The sequence below is a fragment of the Ornithodoros turicata genome, chromosome 3 (genome assembly GCF_037126465.1).
Source record: "Ornithodoros turicata isolate Travis chromosome 3, ASM3712646v1, whole genome shotgun sequence".
Taxonomy (NCBI): Eukaryota; Metazoa; Arthropoda; class Arachnida; order Ixodida; family Argasidae; genus Ornithodoros; species Ornithodoros turicata.
In genome coordinates, this window is record NC_088203.1 from 79080461 (window position 1) to 79096064 (window position 15604).

Sequence of the window (15604 nt, forward strand, 5' to 3'; positions counted from 1 at the left end):
TTCCTTCGTTTCTCGCGCCTCCGCCTAGCTGGCTTGCATGACTGTCGCATCGCATTGCCAACAGAATCGTGTCTGCTCATGCCGCCTGCCTACACACACACAGTGTTGCATACATGCATGAACGCTTGCCGTGGTGTTTTATCCAGCGCGTGTCCAGCATAACGTTCTGTCTTGATGTGGATGATCTGGTTTTCGGTATACCAACAGAAAATTGCCAACAAAAAGCACGCGTAATATTATCTGCGTAAAGTATTGACGGCTTTTAGGTGAAGGGTCTTGTGATCTTTAATGTTTGGATGTGACCCGATGAACTTGTAACTTTCTGCAGGCAGGTAAATGCCGGATATCGACATGTCCAGTGTCGTGCCCTGTGTCCCGAAAGACTGTATAGACGCGTCGCCGTTATGGCGTTGCAGAAGCAATAAAACAAAGATGTAATACTGCCCCGGTGTCTGTTGAATTTACACGCAATTTTACTGTAAGCGCGTACTGTGAGAAACGTTCAACAAAAAAATAGTAGGTATCTTAATTGTCTTATGTTCGTTGTGATATCGAGGGAATGTTAACTAAGTCCTCGCAGCACGAGGTGTTGGAGCAACCAAAATCTGGAACGCAAAACGATCTTTATTATAACTTCGACGACACCACATTCGATTCGCTGAAGTTTAATTTTCTTGGTCGAATTCTGTCCAAGTACCGAAAGCCAGAAACCGTCGACTACCGCCGACGCTCTTCTCTACTTGATACCCACTGGCAGACAACGGCGACGGAATTGAGTTTCATTCTCCGTTTGATAATTGTTTTGGGAGAGAGAAAACGCAGCGTGGTAATAATTTAATTTTAATGTTGGGCTAAGTTTGTTTCGTTGCATATTATTACACAACCTTTACGGTCGACGGGGCTGCGTTTCCTTAATTTCATCCGACATTTGACGGAAACACGTCTTGGCGATGTTTAGCGCCACGGCAATATCCTAATTCTTCCGTTGCTCTCGAGGAAAAATAATTTCGTAAGTGAAAACTGAGGAAAGGAGGACGATATTTGAAAGTGGAGCGGCAAACGCGTTCGCGTTTAGCTGTCTCGTAACCCGCTAGATTCTATTAAATTGACTCGCATAAACTTAAATAATGAATCAGAAAATGAAAAATATCATAATGCCGTATCAGGCCGAGGATTTTTTGTGGCGTTTGTATATGCGTAGCAGATAAACTTAAATGAAAGTAACAGAGACATGAAGAGCTAACCGCTTTCCCTCTCCCTCTCAAGAAGGTCGACAGTGCGGAGCGCGCTCTCATTGGCCTCCACATACTATTTGTCCAATCATCGTTGGAGATCATTTGAGACCAATCGGAGGCTTCTCCGCATTGTCGCGCTTCGTACGAAGGAGAGAGAGAGAAAGGAAAAGTTTAAAGTGGCGGTTTCTTTCACTCACCACAAATCACGAACGACGCAACGGACGAATGTCGTTCCTTTTATATTGATGTCAAGGTAACGCCATCTTTCATTGCGCAAAGATAAAGTTCTGCACTCTTCAGTGCCCCTTTAAGGAAAGAACCTCAGGACGAGTGCCGCCGATATTTTGAACAAAGTATGTTCTTCATTTTTGCACCGTCCTCATCATTGGCACGGTGTTTAAGATAGAGTTAGCAATTCGCCTGACATCGCAAAATAGACAGTTAAATAGATAAATATGAACAAATAGATAGACAAATAAAGAAATTATACAGCCGTAAATAAATAACGCGGAATAGTTGAGAGCTTCTCTTCATTATAAACGTGTCGATTTTTTCCGTAATGTTTCGAGAGTAGAGTATGCCCACTAGCCTTGCAGCATCACTAACGCCCGTGCCACACAGGCAGATGAATGACGTTATCGTCTACTGTCACTCGGATATCCGAAGCCATTATTTACGAGATTCGTTCCACACGTTCCTTCTTGGTGACATTAGACGTCATAGAGATGATATGGCCCGCTCACAATAGTAAAATAAATGACTTTCTTATGGACCTGTTTTAATATGTCTTAAAGGGCTTAAAGGTACCACAATGGGGGGGGGGGGGGGGTAACAAGAAAGCAGCCATTTAACAGCTTGTTGTTGACAAGTAGCTCGCAGAGTACCACACCCGTGGCATGTCGCTCTATTTTTTTTTCAGTTTTTTCTTTTTTTTTTAACATGTGGTCAAAATTGCGATAAACCCTCTGGTGCCAGACAACCCTCTAGCGGGCAACACTATCACTCATGTATCCATCATTTTTCGTTTCAGTTCTTCAGTTTCAATTCAGTTCAGTTTCAGTTCAGTTTCAATCTTCAGTTTTATTTTCTAAAAAAAAAGAAGAAGAAAACGATGCGTGTGATTGGTACTAAAAAATTGTGATGTTAGAGTCCTGAGGGCTTACGCTATTGAACGAACTCATTTTATGAGATTGCGCCTCAGGTGGTTCGCGTATGGTACCTTTTGGTAACCAAGGGCTTTCAACACAGGTTGCCAGTTCACAAAACGATTGCCTCAGCCTTTGGCGTTTTCGTACGTGTTTGTCGTTGTCGGTGAAAATTTCGGTGAAAAAAACAGCTCCAATGTTTCATTCCCGAAAAGATACCCGAGTGTGCTAAAATTTAAGAAATTACTTCGCGTCATATACAGGGCAAAGTGGTTTCATAGAAGCTAAAATGGTGACTCTATGCAGAAAATGCGGCTAGTGTAGGCATTACATGGGCCAATGAGCTGTGACGAACACATTAAGCAGAAAATGTCATTGAGACAAATGTTATTAAAACTACCCGTGTGACACTCCACGAATGACATCAAAACTTGCTGCATTAAGCACCTGACGTCATTTTGCGTTTCCGTGTGACACGAGTACGACGAACGTTTGCTGCATAATCATTCGCAGCAAGTACAGGAAATAGAATACGCAAATATTGAAAGTAATCTTAAAGAAGGAAACGACAAATTTCCGAATTAATCACATCTTTTGCACGCTTGGCCGGCACGTCCGATACAGGCACCGCAGTTTATGAAAAAGATGCTCTCGAAGAACGGAAAACAACCCTATTTATTAAAAAAAATAGAAAAAGCATGATTACGCCGTCATTTTCAAGTACCGGCGGTTCCTAAACAAGCGACTGATTGAACAAACCTTGCAACTTGAAGATGTCGAAAAAAGAAAACAGTGGCTCGACTCAAAAGGAGGGTTCTGCGACGGTTACGAATGAGATTCTAAAATGTTCTGCGGGCCGCAAACAATTAGCTGCAGGTCGTTTATATCGTCTCGGTCTCAGTCTCTTGGCAACAAATTTTCAGAAGTTTCCACCTCGGTTCGCAAGTTAATTAAAGTCTGCACAGATTGAAGTCATTTTTTGTCCCGGACGTGATTTTATCACTCATAAAGCCTTCTTCGAGAGGCCTCTGTAAGTGACCCCGAAGTATGAGTATGCTATTCATCCTCCTTTGAAGTTGCCCTTCAAAGTTAACGAACCCCCGGAACTGAAGTGCGCTTTTTTTTCTTTTTTCTTTGGCTTCGTGAGTATGAAACGGTACTTGCTTATAGCAGCAAAAAGAAAAAAAAATGCTAAGGGTGATAATGACGTCGTGGTCTAAGGATTATCGACCTGGAGTATAATTATATAACATCAGCACTGTTTAATATTTAATATAGGAAAAAAATTCTAATATAATAAATATGGAAGAGCAACGGTCTCTGTATTACAACAATTTTGCTGTTAGAAGTGTTGCTGCTGGGCCCAAGACACATTACAGGATTTCATACGACCAGGACGCGTAATGTTTTTTATTCAGTAAAGGAAAGGACAAGGTCATTGTCATCCAAGAACAATAACGTTCAGTAATAACGACGTTCAGTAATTTATCCAGACCCCCTACACACCCCTAACACCTCCCCCCTAATTTGTTCACCTGTGCAGCCCCTACAAGGGGTGCCCTTGCAATTTCAGCTTTAGACACATGTCGGTAATGATATATTAAGCTGTAATGATGTAACTATAATAATGACCCCCCCCCCCCCAAATTTGTTTCAACACCCCTCCATGCTGGGCATTCTGGATAAACCACTGGCCACGCTTCATCAGGTACGTATATGTTGTACCTGTTTGGGCCGTACCCTTGTACCTAATGAAAGGCGTGGTCCACCACACGAAAGCTTGTACATATTAAACTCGGGAAGCTTCAGCGTTGTTTTCTGAGTCTGATATCTTCAGAGAAAACAAAGAAACAATTCAGTCCAGATGCGGTCGAGTCGATACAGAAGGAAGGTAAAAAGAAAGCCCAAAATCACAATTTCGTCCGGCTCTCTGTACAAAGTATCTACATTATAGAAGCAGAAGCGAAACTAAAAGTATCCATCATTCGACGAAGATGAAATCCCTCGTCTGCCAACAGTGGGCAAGGACAAACAGGAGAGCGCACACCCGCTGACAAAACGACACAGCGCAGAATACGTCAATATCTTGGCAGACGAACCCAGACCTTCTGAATCAATAACGCAGCGCCGACACAACACAACCAATCGCTCCGCAGAAGCCACGCAGGCAAGAACACGTGGGCATCTGTGCCTCTACGCCCAGCGTCGCCGTCGAGAACGGCTTATTAGCTTTATTAGATGTACTGTCATTTATTAGATTCAAAGCCGAGGTCCTGCGAGCTGTAACATAAGCCTTATTGCTGGCAGGCGCTCCAGTGCAGAGGCGTCAGCGCTTGCCTCGCACATGCCGTGAGGCTCACTTAATATTGCTGGTCCGGCGCTTTGCGGGAGCACTTATTCAGATGGGGCAGGTAGGAAATGCCTGCCTGCGTGATGTTAGGGGGCTATTACGTTTAGCTTGTTTTTAAAGAAGAGAATGTCGGCTGTAATGAACTTGAAGTAGGACAGAGAAGGAATTTTTGTACATTGGTTTTGATCGATTTCAGTGGTTTGATAGGTTTAAGATGCACAGACTGGTTTATCATTCAGGGTTTGTTACGGAAGAAATTCAAATCCGCCGGTAAGTTTGAACTGATTGCGCTATGCAAGTACATTTACAGCATCCAATAACGCTGAATTTCGAATCCCCTTCCTACATTTTTTTTTAAATCTTAGGTCTAATACTTGAAATTACTTGCAACCTGTAAACAAACGCATTTTGCAAAGTCGGAAATTAGTTCTTTTATTAGCTTCCCAATGTAGGTAGGAGTGCATCGTTTTAGTACGTGTAGGGATGTTGTGCTGTTTTTTTGCTTCAATGCTAGTAAACGTACACTGAAGAACACTGCAAAAAAAAAAAAAAAACTCGGGGAGCAGTTACGGCTTCGAGTACCCCAGATTGCAGTTACACTCCATTTCGGTCCATGGATCCTGAAATTTACTCCGTAGCCTTGCACCCATAGATTTCGCATTAACTTCCGTGCATTTAGTCCCGGCAGGGACTAACCATTGTGTCAATGCATCTATTCATCCAAAAGTACTAAAGTTACTCCTTTCTTTTATAAAGTGTAAGGCCATCGCCGGGATGACCACCGCGAGACCGTTACAGGAGAAAAAGAGGAAAGGAAAGCAGCAATACCGAAGCAGCAACTCCGCGTGAGTGCGAGCTGAAAATAACCTTGAGTCGAAGCATCTCGCAATTTTCAGTGGCTTTCCTCCCAAACTCTTTATTTTTTCTGTCTTTTTTTTTTTTTTTCTTTTCTGCGCGATAGTAGGAGATGCCTGGATCTGCTATCGACCCAGTCTGCTGCACGCAGAGCGCATCTTCTCCACAGCTACACCTGTAATCTATCACACTCAAGCCAACTTTTCGTTTTCTTCCCAGATATTTCTCACCAGATATCTCCTTCGTGGGCCTCGCACTAAACTTTAAAGCCCTTCTGATGTATCGTTGTCGACCGGGCAAGTTTTGGGCAAGTTTACGAAATGGGAGGCAAGCAGGTTGACAGAATGTGCGCCTCGAAGCGAAGGGTTGGAAATATGGGAGTCTTTTCAATATCCGTTATCAGCGTGAGCATAATGAGGATAAGACCCAGAAAGGAAGTATGAAGAAGTATGATGAATATGTGCATCTCTGATGGATTTGGTCCGTCTGGAAACTTAGCCCAAAGGCCAGCGACTGCAACAGCTCTTCCTCCCACCTTAGGGATCAATATGTGCGCTTTCATACAGCTGTATAACTGGCACACTATCTCAGATTGAATCATAGTTGCCTGGCACCGGAGAGCCATGCTTTATTTATTAATTGTTATGAGAACCTACCTTAGTAGAGTAAATGCCACGGCTAGTAGCACCATCAGCGATTACCCCTGTTGCATTTCTTTGGGCCTAAGTTTAAAACTATGTACAGTCAGTTTTCTTATAAGTCATAGCTGTAACCCAAATGCATGCAGGCATGTCGTCTCTATATTGTGGAACACCTTATGTTTACAAAAAAAAAAAAAAAAGAACGAATAGTGGTCAGACGAGAATCAGTGTATGCAGCATAGCAAGAAAAGAATCAGAAGTCCTTGTTCTTTTAACAATTTAACTTAAGAAAAAGAATATCAAGTCCTCCTTCCCTTAGGCTATTTAGTAGCTGCTCCTTTCATCTTGTTGCTAAGTTGATTCCTACCGCTTTAAGCGCCTATATCCTACGACGAGACTTCTTTCTTTTTTTCTTGCGGTGGACCAAATGTTTCCTCCCGCGAACATAATCAGCAGAGCAACGCGCAGAAGTCGCAAATTATTCACGCGAACCTGCAGCGTGGGTATCATTTTGGAGAAGAGCATCGGTGAGCTGCTGTGCGCTTCTGAATGCGCATCTTCGTTTTTGCATTGTTTAGTGTGGTGGTGCCCTTTTTACTGTGGTTCCACATAAATTGATACCACCAAAGGGTGCATGAAAGTTTAAAGGGCCTTAAACTGTCGCAACGGGGTCGCAAACAATGGGTGCCACTGCCGCGGTGGCCTCGACGCCGGTTGTAAAAGGCTTTTACGACACGACCCGACCTGCTGCCTGCACCTCTACCGCCACGCATAAAGGATACGAATGGGGGCAGAAGATAAATTATGCTAAGAAGTAGCAGTAGTGGTATATGGAAGAGGAAAGTATGGAAATGACGTCACGAATCGTATTCTTGATGAATAAATACATTTCCTTAGGAAGCAGCTTCTCAAGGCACCAATGCGTATCCAGATTTTCAGAAAAGCAAAGATAACAAAAAAAGGAATGAAGCTGTAGTGATACCACTAGCCTAGTGTGATCAATCATCAATGTGGATGACAGACAGCGAAGCCACCAAGCAAGAAAGCTAAAGACGACGCAGTACAGCGTCCGCTCCTGTCGAATTCAACAATATGCGTAGATAAGGCAACATTCGAAGTCAACAGTATACTCCTGCGTGATCCTTCTCAAGTTTACCAACATTACTCATTTTCTACGGAAATTTGAATTATAATGTAACAGTAATTGAATTAGGATGAAATACGAGTGTAACTCAGTTCACTAAGAGTCGTCTTACTCAATTTTCAAAATTTAAATATGCCAAATTTCGGAAAGAATAGTTTCTAACCACTCGCCGACTTTCCAACTAAGTGAATATAATTTTAGACAAAAACGAATTTTTATGGTCATCTTATCCGGCAGATCGTCCACTTGTGTTTCGGCATCTTTGAACTTTGAAGTCATCCAGGTATGCCACGTTCCATGCCACGTATGCCACCATCAGCGAGAAAAATTTTGCTCCCTATTCCAGTATGAACTAATTCTGTTTCACTTTTTTTTTTTTATTGGCGTTGGAAAGTATGGTCCTCGTGCGTATGTTTGTCCCGCAGGGAAGCACTCTGGTAGTATCGATGCTCTAGTGCTCTTCTCCTTTTAATTACCTTACTGTCGATGCGCAGTCTTTCATTTAAAATTCGCGACACACCGATGGTGACACTGACCTGATCGTTTCCGGACGGATCTTTTTTTTTTTCGACATCTTTTTTTCTTTTTACTCCCACATTGTCGTTTTGACAGCGGAAGTAGTGCTTATCCCGAAGGCCTTCCGTCGGACCACAGCGGAAGGCCATTTATTCACTGCGCTTTTGGAACGTACTTACAAAGCGGAACCCTTCGGCACCTGGACTTCCCCGAAAGTAGGCGGTATATTCCTTTTCGTCACGCGTACCCCGGTACCTTCTCCAGCAGAAAACGAAGAAGGAAAATTCCACCTGAGCGAACAAAAAAAAAAAAAAAAAAGGAGAAAGAAAAAGGAAGAGAAAATACGCATGCTTTGAAAGCGACAGGAACTCCCTTTAAAAAAAAGTTGTCTTGAACGATGAATTGGCTGATGCAAGAAAGTGTAGTGCGCTGGTACGGTCGTGTCGAAGCTCGTGTAAAAAAAAAAAATAATAATAAGAGGGATGGGAAAAAAAGGCTTAACGCTGACGCTGTCAGGTCGGTACTTCCGGCTGACTGGACAGTGGGGAATAGCTTTACATAGTGGATCACGGCAGCGGTTCTCAACGACGGTCGAATGCGTTTGCAGCTTCGGTTCGTTAGTTCAAGTTGCGACGCTCGAGGGCGATTTGTCTTCCTGTGTTCCACTAACCAGCGCCGCTCCTTTTTCGTGTTCAGGCGTGTGTGAGAGAGACGGCGGTCAATGCAACGTAAATGAAATAAAGAAGCCGCAGAAAGCACTGACCCGGGCTATGCAGCTTCAATAACTGCCACGTCGCCACTATGCCGTGTTATGAAAGCGCAGGATGTGACAAAGATTCTAGTAAAGATGGGGAGGGCGAATTACGAGCACCTGACTGAACCACTTTGTAACTACTAGGGGCAGGATATGTTTAATGATGATAAAAAAATGAAGGAAAAGGAGGCTTGCTATTCCATAAAGGAAAGGAAGAAGAAGAAACTGAGACACAAAAAAAAGTATAAAGAAAGACATAAAAAGACAGCTCCTTCACTAGTCGCTGTGCAGATAGTCATGAAGGAGGTATCAGATGGCGAGTTCAGGTGGTCATTTCGTGATTTCGTGGCAACACCAGGCTCCAACAGCTCCCCATAGAGCCCATAGTTTGAGATGGTGGTGGTGGTGGTGATGTTGAAAGGGCTTGCCGTCATAGTTTGAGATAATTCACACAACACTGGGCACACGACCAATGAGAGTGCAACGTTGTAGAAATTATGCAATGCCAGTCGGCCAATCAGGGGTCTTAACTTTGGCTGAGCTTACGGCCGGTTCTGGCTACCATCGACTTCTACCGGATTTCACGCCTACCGCCGTTACCCGATATTCAAAATAACTGAAGCTTCTTTTGGCTAAAAGAAATATTTATTTGACACAAAGCACTGAGTCAAAGATCTAATACATGGGTGCACTGTGAATACAAATTCCACTGCGTTGTTGACGCACTGTAACTAAGTTCGAACTTGAAACAAAACGAACAGCCTTCGAAATGCGACATGGCCCGAGCGTGTTCTTCACTCTCCAACCGTTCCAACTCACGAAGCATTCCAGTTCCGAAGTTGATAGACTGTTCGTGGGATAATAGTCGTGTCCAGGAACAGCAGAACACACGTTGAGTCACAACGACGCATGAATAAACCAGCGAACACTTCTACAAACTGTTCTGCCGATTGACATCACTGAAACACGGAACACAAGAGGACGCCGTGCCGGCCAATGAGCATCTTCTTTCGTTGCTTGCAGAGCAGAAGGCACTTGTATGGCACGTAATCGTAATCCTGTCTTTGTTGTCAGCCCTCAAAATCCAACGGCGCCCGAACGCGTTCTTCACTCTCCAACCGCGCCAACCCACGAAGCATTCCAGCAGTTGATAAACTGTACGTGGGGTAATAGTCGTGTCCAGGAACAGCACAACACGCGTAGAATCACAAACTGTTCTGCCGATTGACATCACCGAAACACGGAGCACAAGACGATGGACGCCGTGCCAGCCGATGCGAGCTATTTCGAAACTATGCTGAAACTTGAAACTGCCGCCGGGACGCTGCACGCAGATGCGCGCGAAGAAAATGCGATTTCAAAACATTGTCGACCAATCGGAGCGCGCGCACAGTCTAGGCCAATGAGCTTGCAACATTGTAGATTGGCGTAGTGGTACATACTCTACAGCCGCATCCTCGGTTACCTGAGGAGGACTGGCAACACCGCCTAGCGCTCGGAAATTGCTAGGTCGGCGCGCGCGCTGGATCACGTGACCGTTGCCACCAGAACATGAGCGCCAGGTATCTAGCGGTTTTGGTCGCTTTGATCACGTTAGGGACATCGCGATCGCTCGTCTTCAGGTTCCGTCCTCTGCTAACCCATGTGCACTTCGACGTGCGGGCCAATGAGGGCCCTCGCTACCTTCGCAGTGCGAATGTGACGACACTGGATATAGCTGGGGAATCCGCTGCCCAGTCGTTTCGAGACCGGGCCGAAAAGGTGCTAGCCGGCAAATTCCTGGCGCACGAAAAGCGCCACGAGAACACACGAGGTTGCTACATATTGACCAAGCGAACACCGTTGTTCGGAATCTCGCAAAAAAATTAAAAAAAATGTGCGCGAATTCCCCAAGAGTGTGCCCAAGAGTTCAGCTTCCCGAAGGAATCGTATCAGCGTAGACGTGACTTCAGCGTGCTCAGTAGGGCCAAGTAGCACCGCCAGGGAAAGCTCTCGGTAGCCCAGATGAGCGAGACGGCGCCCGAGACTGGATCGATGACCTTCGTGCCGCTGGCAGCCATGGAGGATGTGTTGCACGTCTGCTTCTACATGACACATGGGGAAAAGAGGTGAAGGCAGTTGGCACATCTTGCACAGGAGGAGTGGAGTTCATGCCACATTCAGCCGCATACCGCATCGATGCGCGGGATGCGGCCATGCACAGCATCTGCCATTAGCGGGTCAGTGGATCGTAGGAAGGTATTGGTGCGTAAGGCTTATTGCCGAAAGAGCTGCGTGCACTTGGCAATGAAGCGGCGAATTTTCAGATGGCGCATATAGAGAGCGTAAGGGGAAGAGCAGTTGGCTGCTCAGTCTCGTGGGCATGCCGAGCTAGAGTGTCAGCACGATCATTGCAGGAGGGGTAACTAGTAAGGGTAAAGCGGAACACACATTGTTACCGAGGCTAAAGGGGAAAAAATGTCTCTGTGTGGCTTGAGACCATCCGTAAACACCGTCGACTGGTCCACGAAAGAAAATCTCTTCCGATCGGTATATGCGATGATTTTATCGTTTAATTTCGCTCTCTAACGGGGTATATTAAAAGCATAGTGCCTTGTGCAAACGCACACTATTCGCACATATGCGAATAAAACATGATGGCAAAAACTGGGACGGTATAGCGTCGCCTTCTGCTTACGTCAGACTTACCTCACGTTCTATTGATATTCTCCTGGCCATGATGCTTCCACGATTGATGTTTCCAGGCTAGGGTGCATATTATATAGGGAGTGAAGTCGGAAAAAGCATGCGTCCGTCCGCTGTAAATGTCCCTCCAAGTCTCTTCTGCCGTGCAAGCGAGTTTTGTCCTTTCAAGTTGAGAACCGCTGCACCTAGATCCCTTTAATACGAAGCTGATTAGATGACGAGGTGACGTTGTTAAACAGAAAGAAAAAAAAAAGGTCTACCTGTACGATTTGGAACTGCAGTTCTTATTTTAGGGGAGTCTTAGCAGATAGCATAGTATATGTACAAGGAGAACAGATTGGGTGCAAGACATGCGGGGTCCCCCCTTGGCCATTCATTCGCACAGGAGATCTCTTCGATATGCTCCTTCCGATGCTGACCATCTACCAGGAATACGTTCGCAACCATCACTACAGTCTCCAAGTATTGGCCGAGTGCAAGCAGCGAGAGAAATTCGCCGCCATCCTTCAAAGGCTCGAAGAGAAGACCTTGCTGCAGGGTCGGACACTCGAGACCTTCCTCACATACCCCATGCATCAGGTAACGCCTTCCATGGCATCTTGCTGTTAGTCTGACTTGATTTTCTATTACAAATATGGTCAACGACGCCACCTGGAATAAAGAAGGCCCTATCAGAACCGACGTGACGTAGTCAGTGGGCGTCCGGCCAATCGCAGTCAAGCGTTTAGCGGCCGCAGTCCTGGCAACGAACACTCAGCCGTGTAGGCATCCATTCGTGGTCAGATTGTTTCGTCTTTAAAGTCGTCAGCGTATAATTGACTGAACCAGACGACGACGCGACCCTATATGACAACGTAGCGAAGCAGGGAGACGTGGAGGCCTTCTTTAGTCATAGGTGACGTTGATACAGCGCGTTCGATTTCAAATTGTCAAACGTATGTGAATTGGTCGGGCTATAGTTTATTCGAAGTGCGCAATACACAAAAAAAGAACAAGAGAAAATAAACCTAATAAAAATGTTTATGAAATGAATCCTGAATTACAGGTCGAGGTGTGAAAAGGTGGATTATAGCCGCATAATGCCCCATAAAAGCTAAGAAGCCTTGAGACTGGGAAGCCAAGGTTTCTCTCACGTCATTTATTTTCCCAGGTCTCAGAATTGAATTATGCAAAGACAATGCTTGAGGCCAGTGTCGTGGATTAAATGGAATTCACACTGGTGCCACTTCAATGTAGTTTCAGTGGCGGAGCAAAAACACATTTTAGCCATACCGGGTTCCCACCCACAAGCTCTTTCCGCGAACGGTCTCGACGCAAGAGTCGCAGTGCGGTCGTCTAAAGCTCAAACGCAAGACTTGCGAGGCCGAAATGTATTCACTGACCTTCATAGCTGGGAGTCCTCACTCATGAGGACCCTCATGAAGACGCCTCACCCTCACCTCATGACGATGAGGTGAGGGTGAGTGAGTCCAGACCACGTTGAATGTTCCTCACGAGGATAGTCGTGAGGCATTGTCCCTCATGAGGCCCACTGTGAGGGCCCTCATGAAGCCAGTCGTCGTGAGGCCATGAATACGTGAGGGTACAACGTATTCCGTGAGGAGCCTCACGGATGAGGCCGTAAGTCCCTTTTTGAGGAACCTCACGGATAAGGCCGTGAGGCGCCTTTCGTGGGGAACCTCACGGATGGGGCCGTGAGGCCTTTCATGGGGAACCTTACAGATGAGGCCGTGAGGCCTTTCATGAGGGGCCTCACTTATGCGGTGATGGGTCCGGGCTCCTCTTTGCTGATGCCAAACGCTAACGTTAAACCTCACTGTGATAGCTGTCACAGCGAGGTTTAACGTTAGCGTTGGCGTTTGGTTGGTAGCGTTGTTCGTATTAACAACTGTTGCCAAATTTATCCAAGCACAGCGCGAAACCCTATAAACAGTTTAATGCCGCGCAGTATCAGTAGTACCAACTACCGGCGCACTAGTTCAACGCCGACGTCTTATCTGAACATGACGGAAAGTTCTTTTTGAGGCTCTTGTGCCTCTAGTGACTTGAAGACACATCATGCCATGAGGGTATTCACGTGGCGAGGGCTCGTGAGGATGACGGGTCGTGAGGCCATGAGGGTCCTCATGAGGAGAAGGTACGGGAGGCTATGAGCGTCCCCTCACGTTCTAGTTCGGCTCGAACTAGAGCGTGTCCTCACAAACGAGGTTTGTGAGGGCAAAATTTAAAATGGAATGTGGGGGTGAGGGCACGTGAGGATGAGGACTCGTGAGGCCATGTGGGTCCTCATTAGGCGAAAGTACGTGAGGTGCCGTGAGGACATGAGGGCCCTCATGAGGTAAGGACACGTGAGGATGAGGGCCCTCACGAGGTGAAGGCATGTGAGGATGAGGATGGTGGGGCCTCTCGGGATCCCGCTGCCCTGAGGTGGGGTTTGTGAGGGCAAAATTTAAAATGGAATGTGAGAGTGAGGGAGACTGAGGTTTCATTACTGCTGAGGGAAATTTGGTGAGGGTGAGTGAGGCCAATAAAGTATGTCCTTCGTGAGGTGGGGATGAGTGAGGTCGCAGGAAAATGCCCACCTATGCTGACCTTACGGTGCCTACGAGTACCAATGAGAATGGTCATAGCCAACGTCAGCATAGAACGTCAGTGTCGTGGACATATGAAGTCGTGGTGTCGGTCACCAATCGTGACAGACAATTGCAAGCACAGGCTTTCTGCGGCTACCGGTGGCTGCCTATGCAGCTGATGACGGCTCGTCTCCATTGTTACGGCTGCCGAAGCACGGTCGTGATTGGCGGGATCTAAATTGTTACGTCACGTCTTTTAAGCCATAAGGCTTTGTTTCTAGGCAGCGTTGCCATGGCTCTGGCTCCTCTGCAGAGTGGTGACATAAATCCGCTATTTTTGTAACTACCCTCAAGCGGGTGCCTTTTGCAAAACAGCCACCTTGTCCTGGTCACACGTCATAGAAAACGTCATATTCAGGTCGTATGACTTTGTGCACATGTCATTTTAGCGCTTGCCGACATATTCCCGTCGGCATAAAGCCAAGAGATGAACGTATGTATTTTGTCAGCCTAAACTATGCGGTGCTTCTTCCGCGACATGGTAGCCCATCTCCCCTCAGTTTAAGTATACCGCATCGGCTCAGCGTTTCTTAACGCAGGGTCGTCATCCCATCTTAGGAAGTCTTCAACACTACGAGGCCTTATATACAAAACTGCGCGTTTGAGATTATCGGAAAAAAATAGTCACCGTGGTTGAAATACGTCCAAAACGTCGTACAGAAACACAAAAATGCGATGTTTACAGACGATTAGGCCGCCGATCACTGGCGGGGCCATCTTTGAGGTCTCGTGTGCATAGACGTCCGCTGTGACGTGTGACCAAGACCTGTCCAGGATGCATTGCGTTCGACCAGCACGCTTTCTTCTATGGGGCGATACATTGGATGAAACCTCGTGCTCCTTTGACGTCAAAGCTTGACGCGTGCGTGCTTTGAAGGATTTGTATCTCGCCAAGTACGACACGTACACATTTTTTCTTAAATATTGTGGTTCACAGTACAGTGCTTACCTCATGTAATGAACTACAAAGCAACCCACAAAGCAACCCGTTAAGGGATGAAACGCTGAGGACCAAGGACCAAGGAGTAGCCGATACTAGCCAGGATTCTCCGGAATGCAGAGATGATCCCAAATAAAGTTTGGCGTCCGGACGTCATCACTGAAAAATAGGGTACACGCTCTCGCACCGTCATTGCGTACGCTACCATTGCGCATGCGCAATGGCGAAAGCGCTATCTTATGCGTACGCAAAGCGATGGCGTACGACTCGCTAAAACCTTTTATTGTGGAAGGTACAGAGAGCTACTTCCCAAGCAGCACAACATCTCGGCCCAATATACCGATACTGGGTCGGTATTGCCAATATTGGGTCAAGCTGTTGTGCTGCTTGGCTAAGTACTCGTATACATCCCTGAATGCCGTGGATATATTTTACAATACCCTCAATGTACTGCGCATTTTGACGTCTTTGCGACGCTATCGCCTGATTGTGTGTCTTCTTTTTTAGGTTCCCCGCTACATCATCACCCTGCACGAGCTCTTGGCGCACACACCGCACAACCACGTCGAACGCAGAAGCCTGGAGACCGCCAGAGCTAAACTGGAGGAGCTCTCTCGCGTACGTCTCCGCCTCTGTGTACCCCCTCCTCCCATGTAAAGCGCAGTATCGGACACGAACTCCGTACAACCTGTAAGCATACACATTG

At 46.2% G+C, this 15604-nt stretch overlaps 1 protein-coding gene across 2 annotated transcripts in view; it reads left to right on the top strand.

Moving 5' to 3' along the window:
• Positions 1-15604, top strand: part of LOC135388686 (ras-specific guanine nucleotide-releasing factor 2-like) — a 457533-nt gene that overhangs the window by 390275 nt on the left and 51654 nt on the right. For both annotated transcript variants that reach the window (XM_064618396.1, XM_064618397.1), the window contains exons 9-10: positions 11711-11904; positions 15406-15516. In XM_064618396.1, the coding sequence (XP_064474466.1) occupies positions 11711-11904; positions 15406-15516 (305 nt within the window). The remainder of the gene's footprint in view (positions 1-11710; positions 11905-15405; positions 15517-15604) is intronic.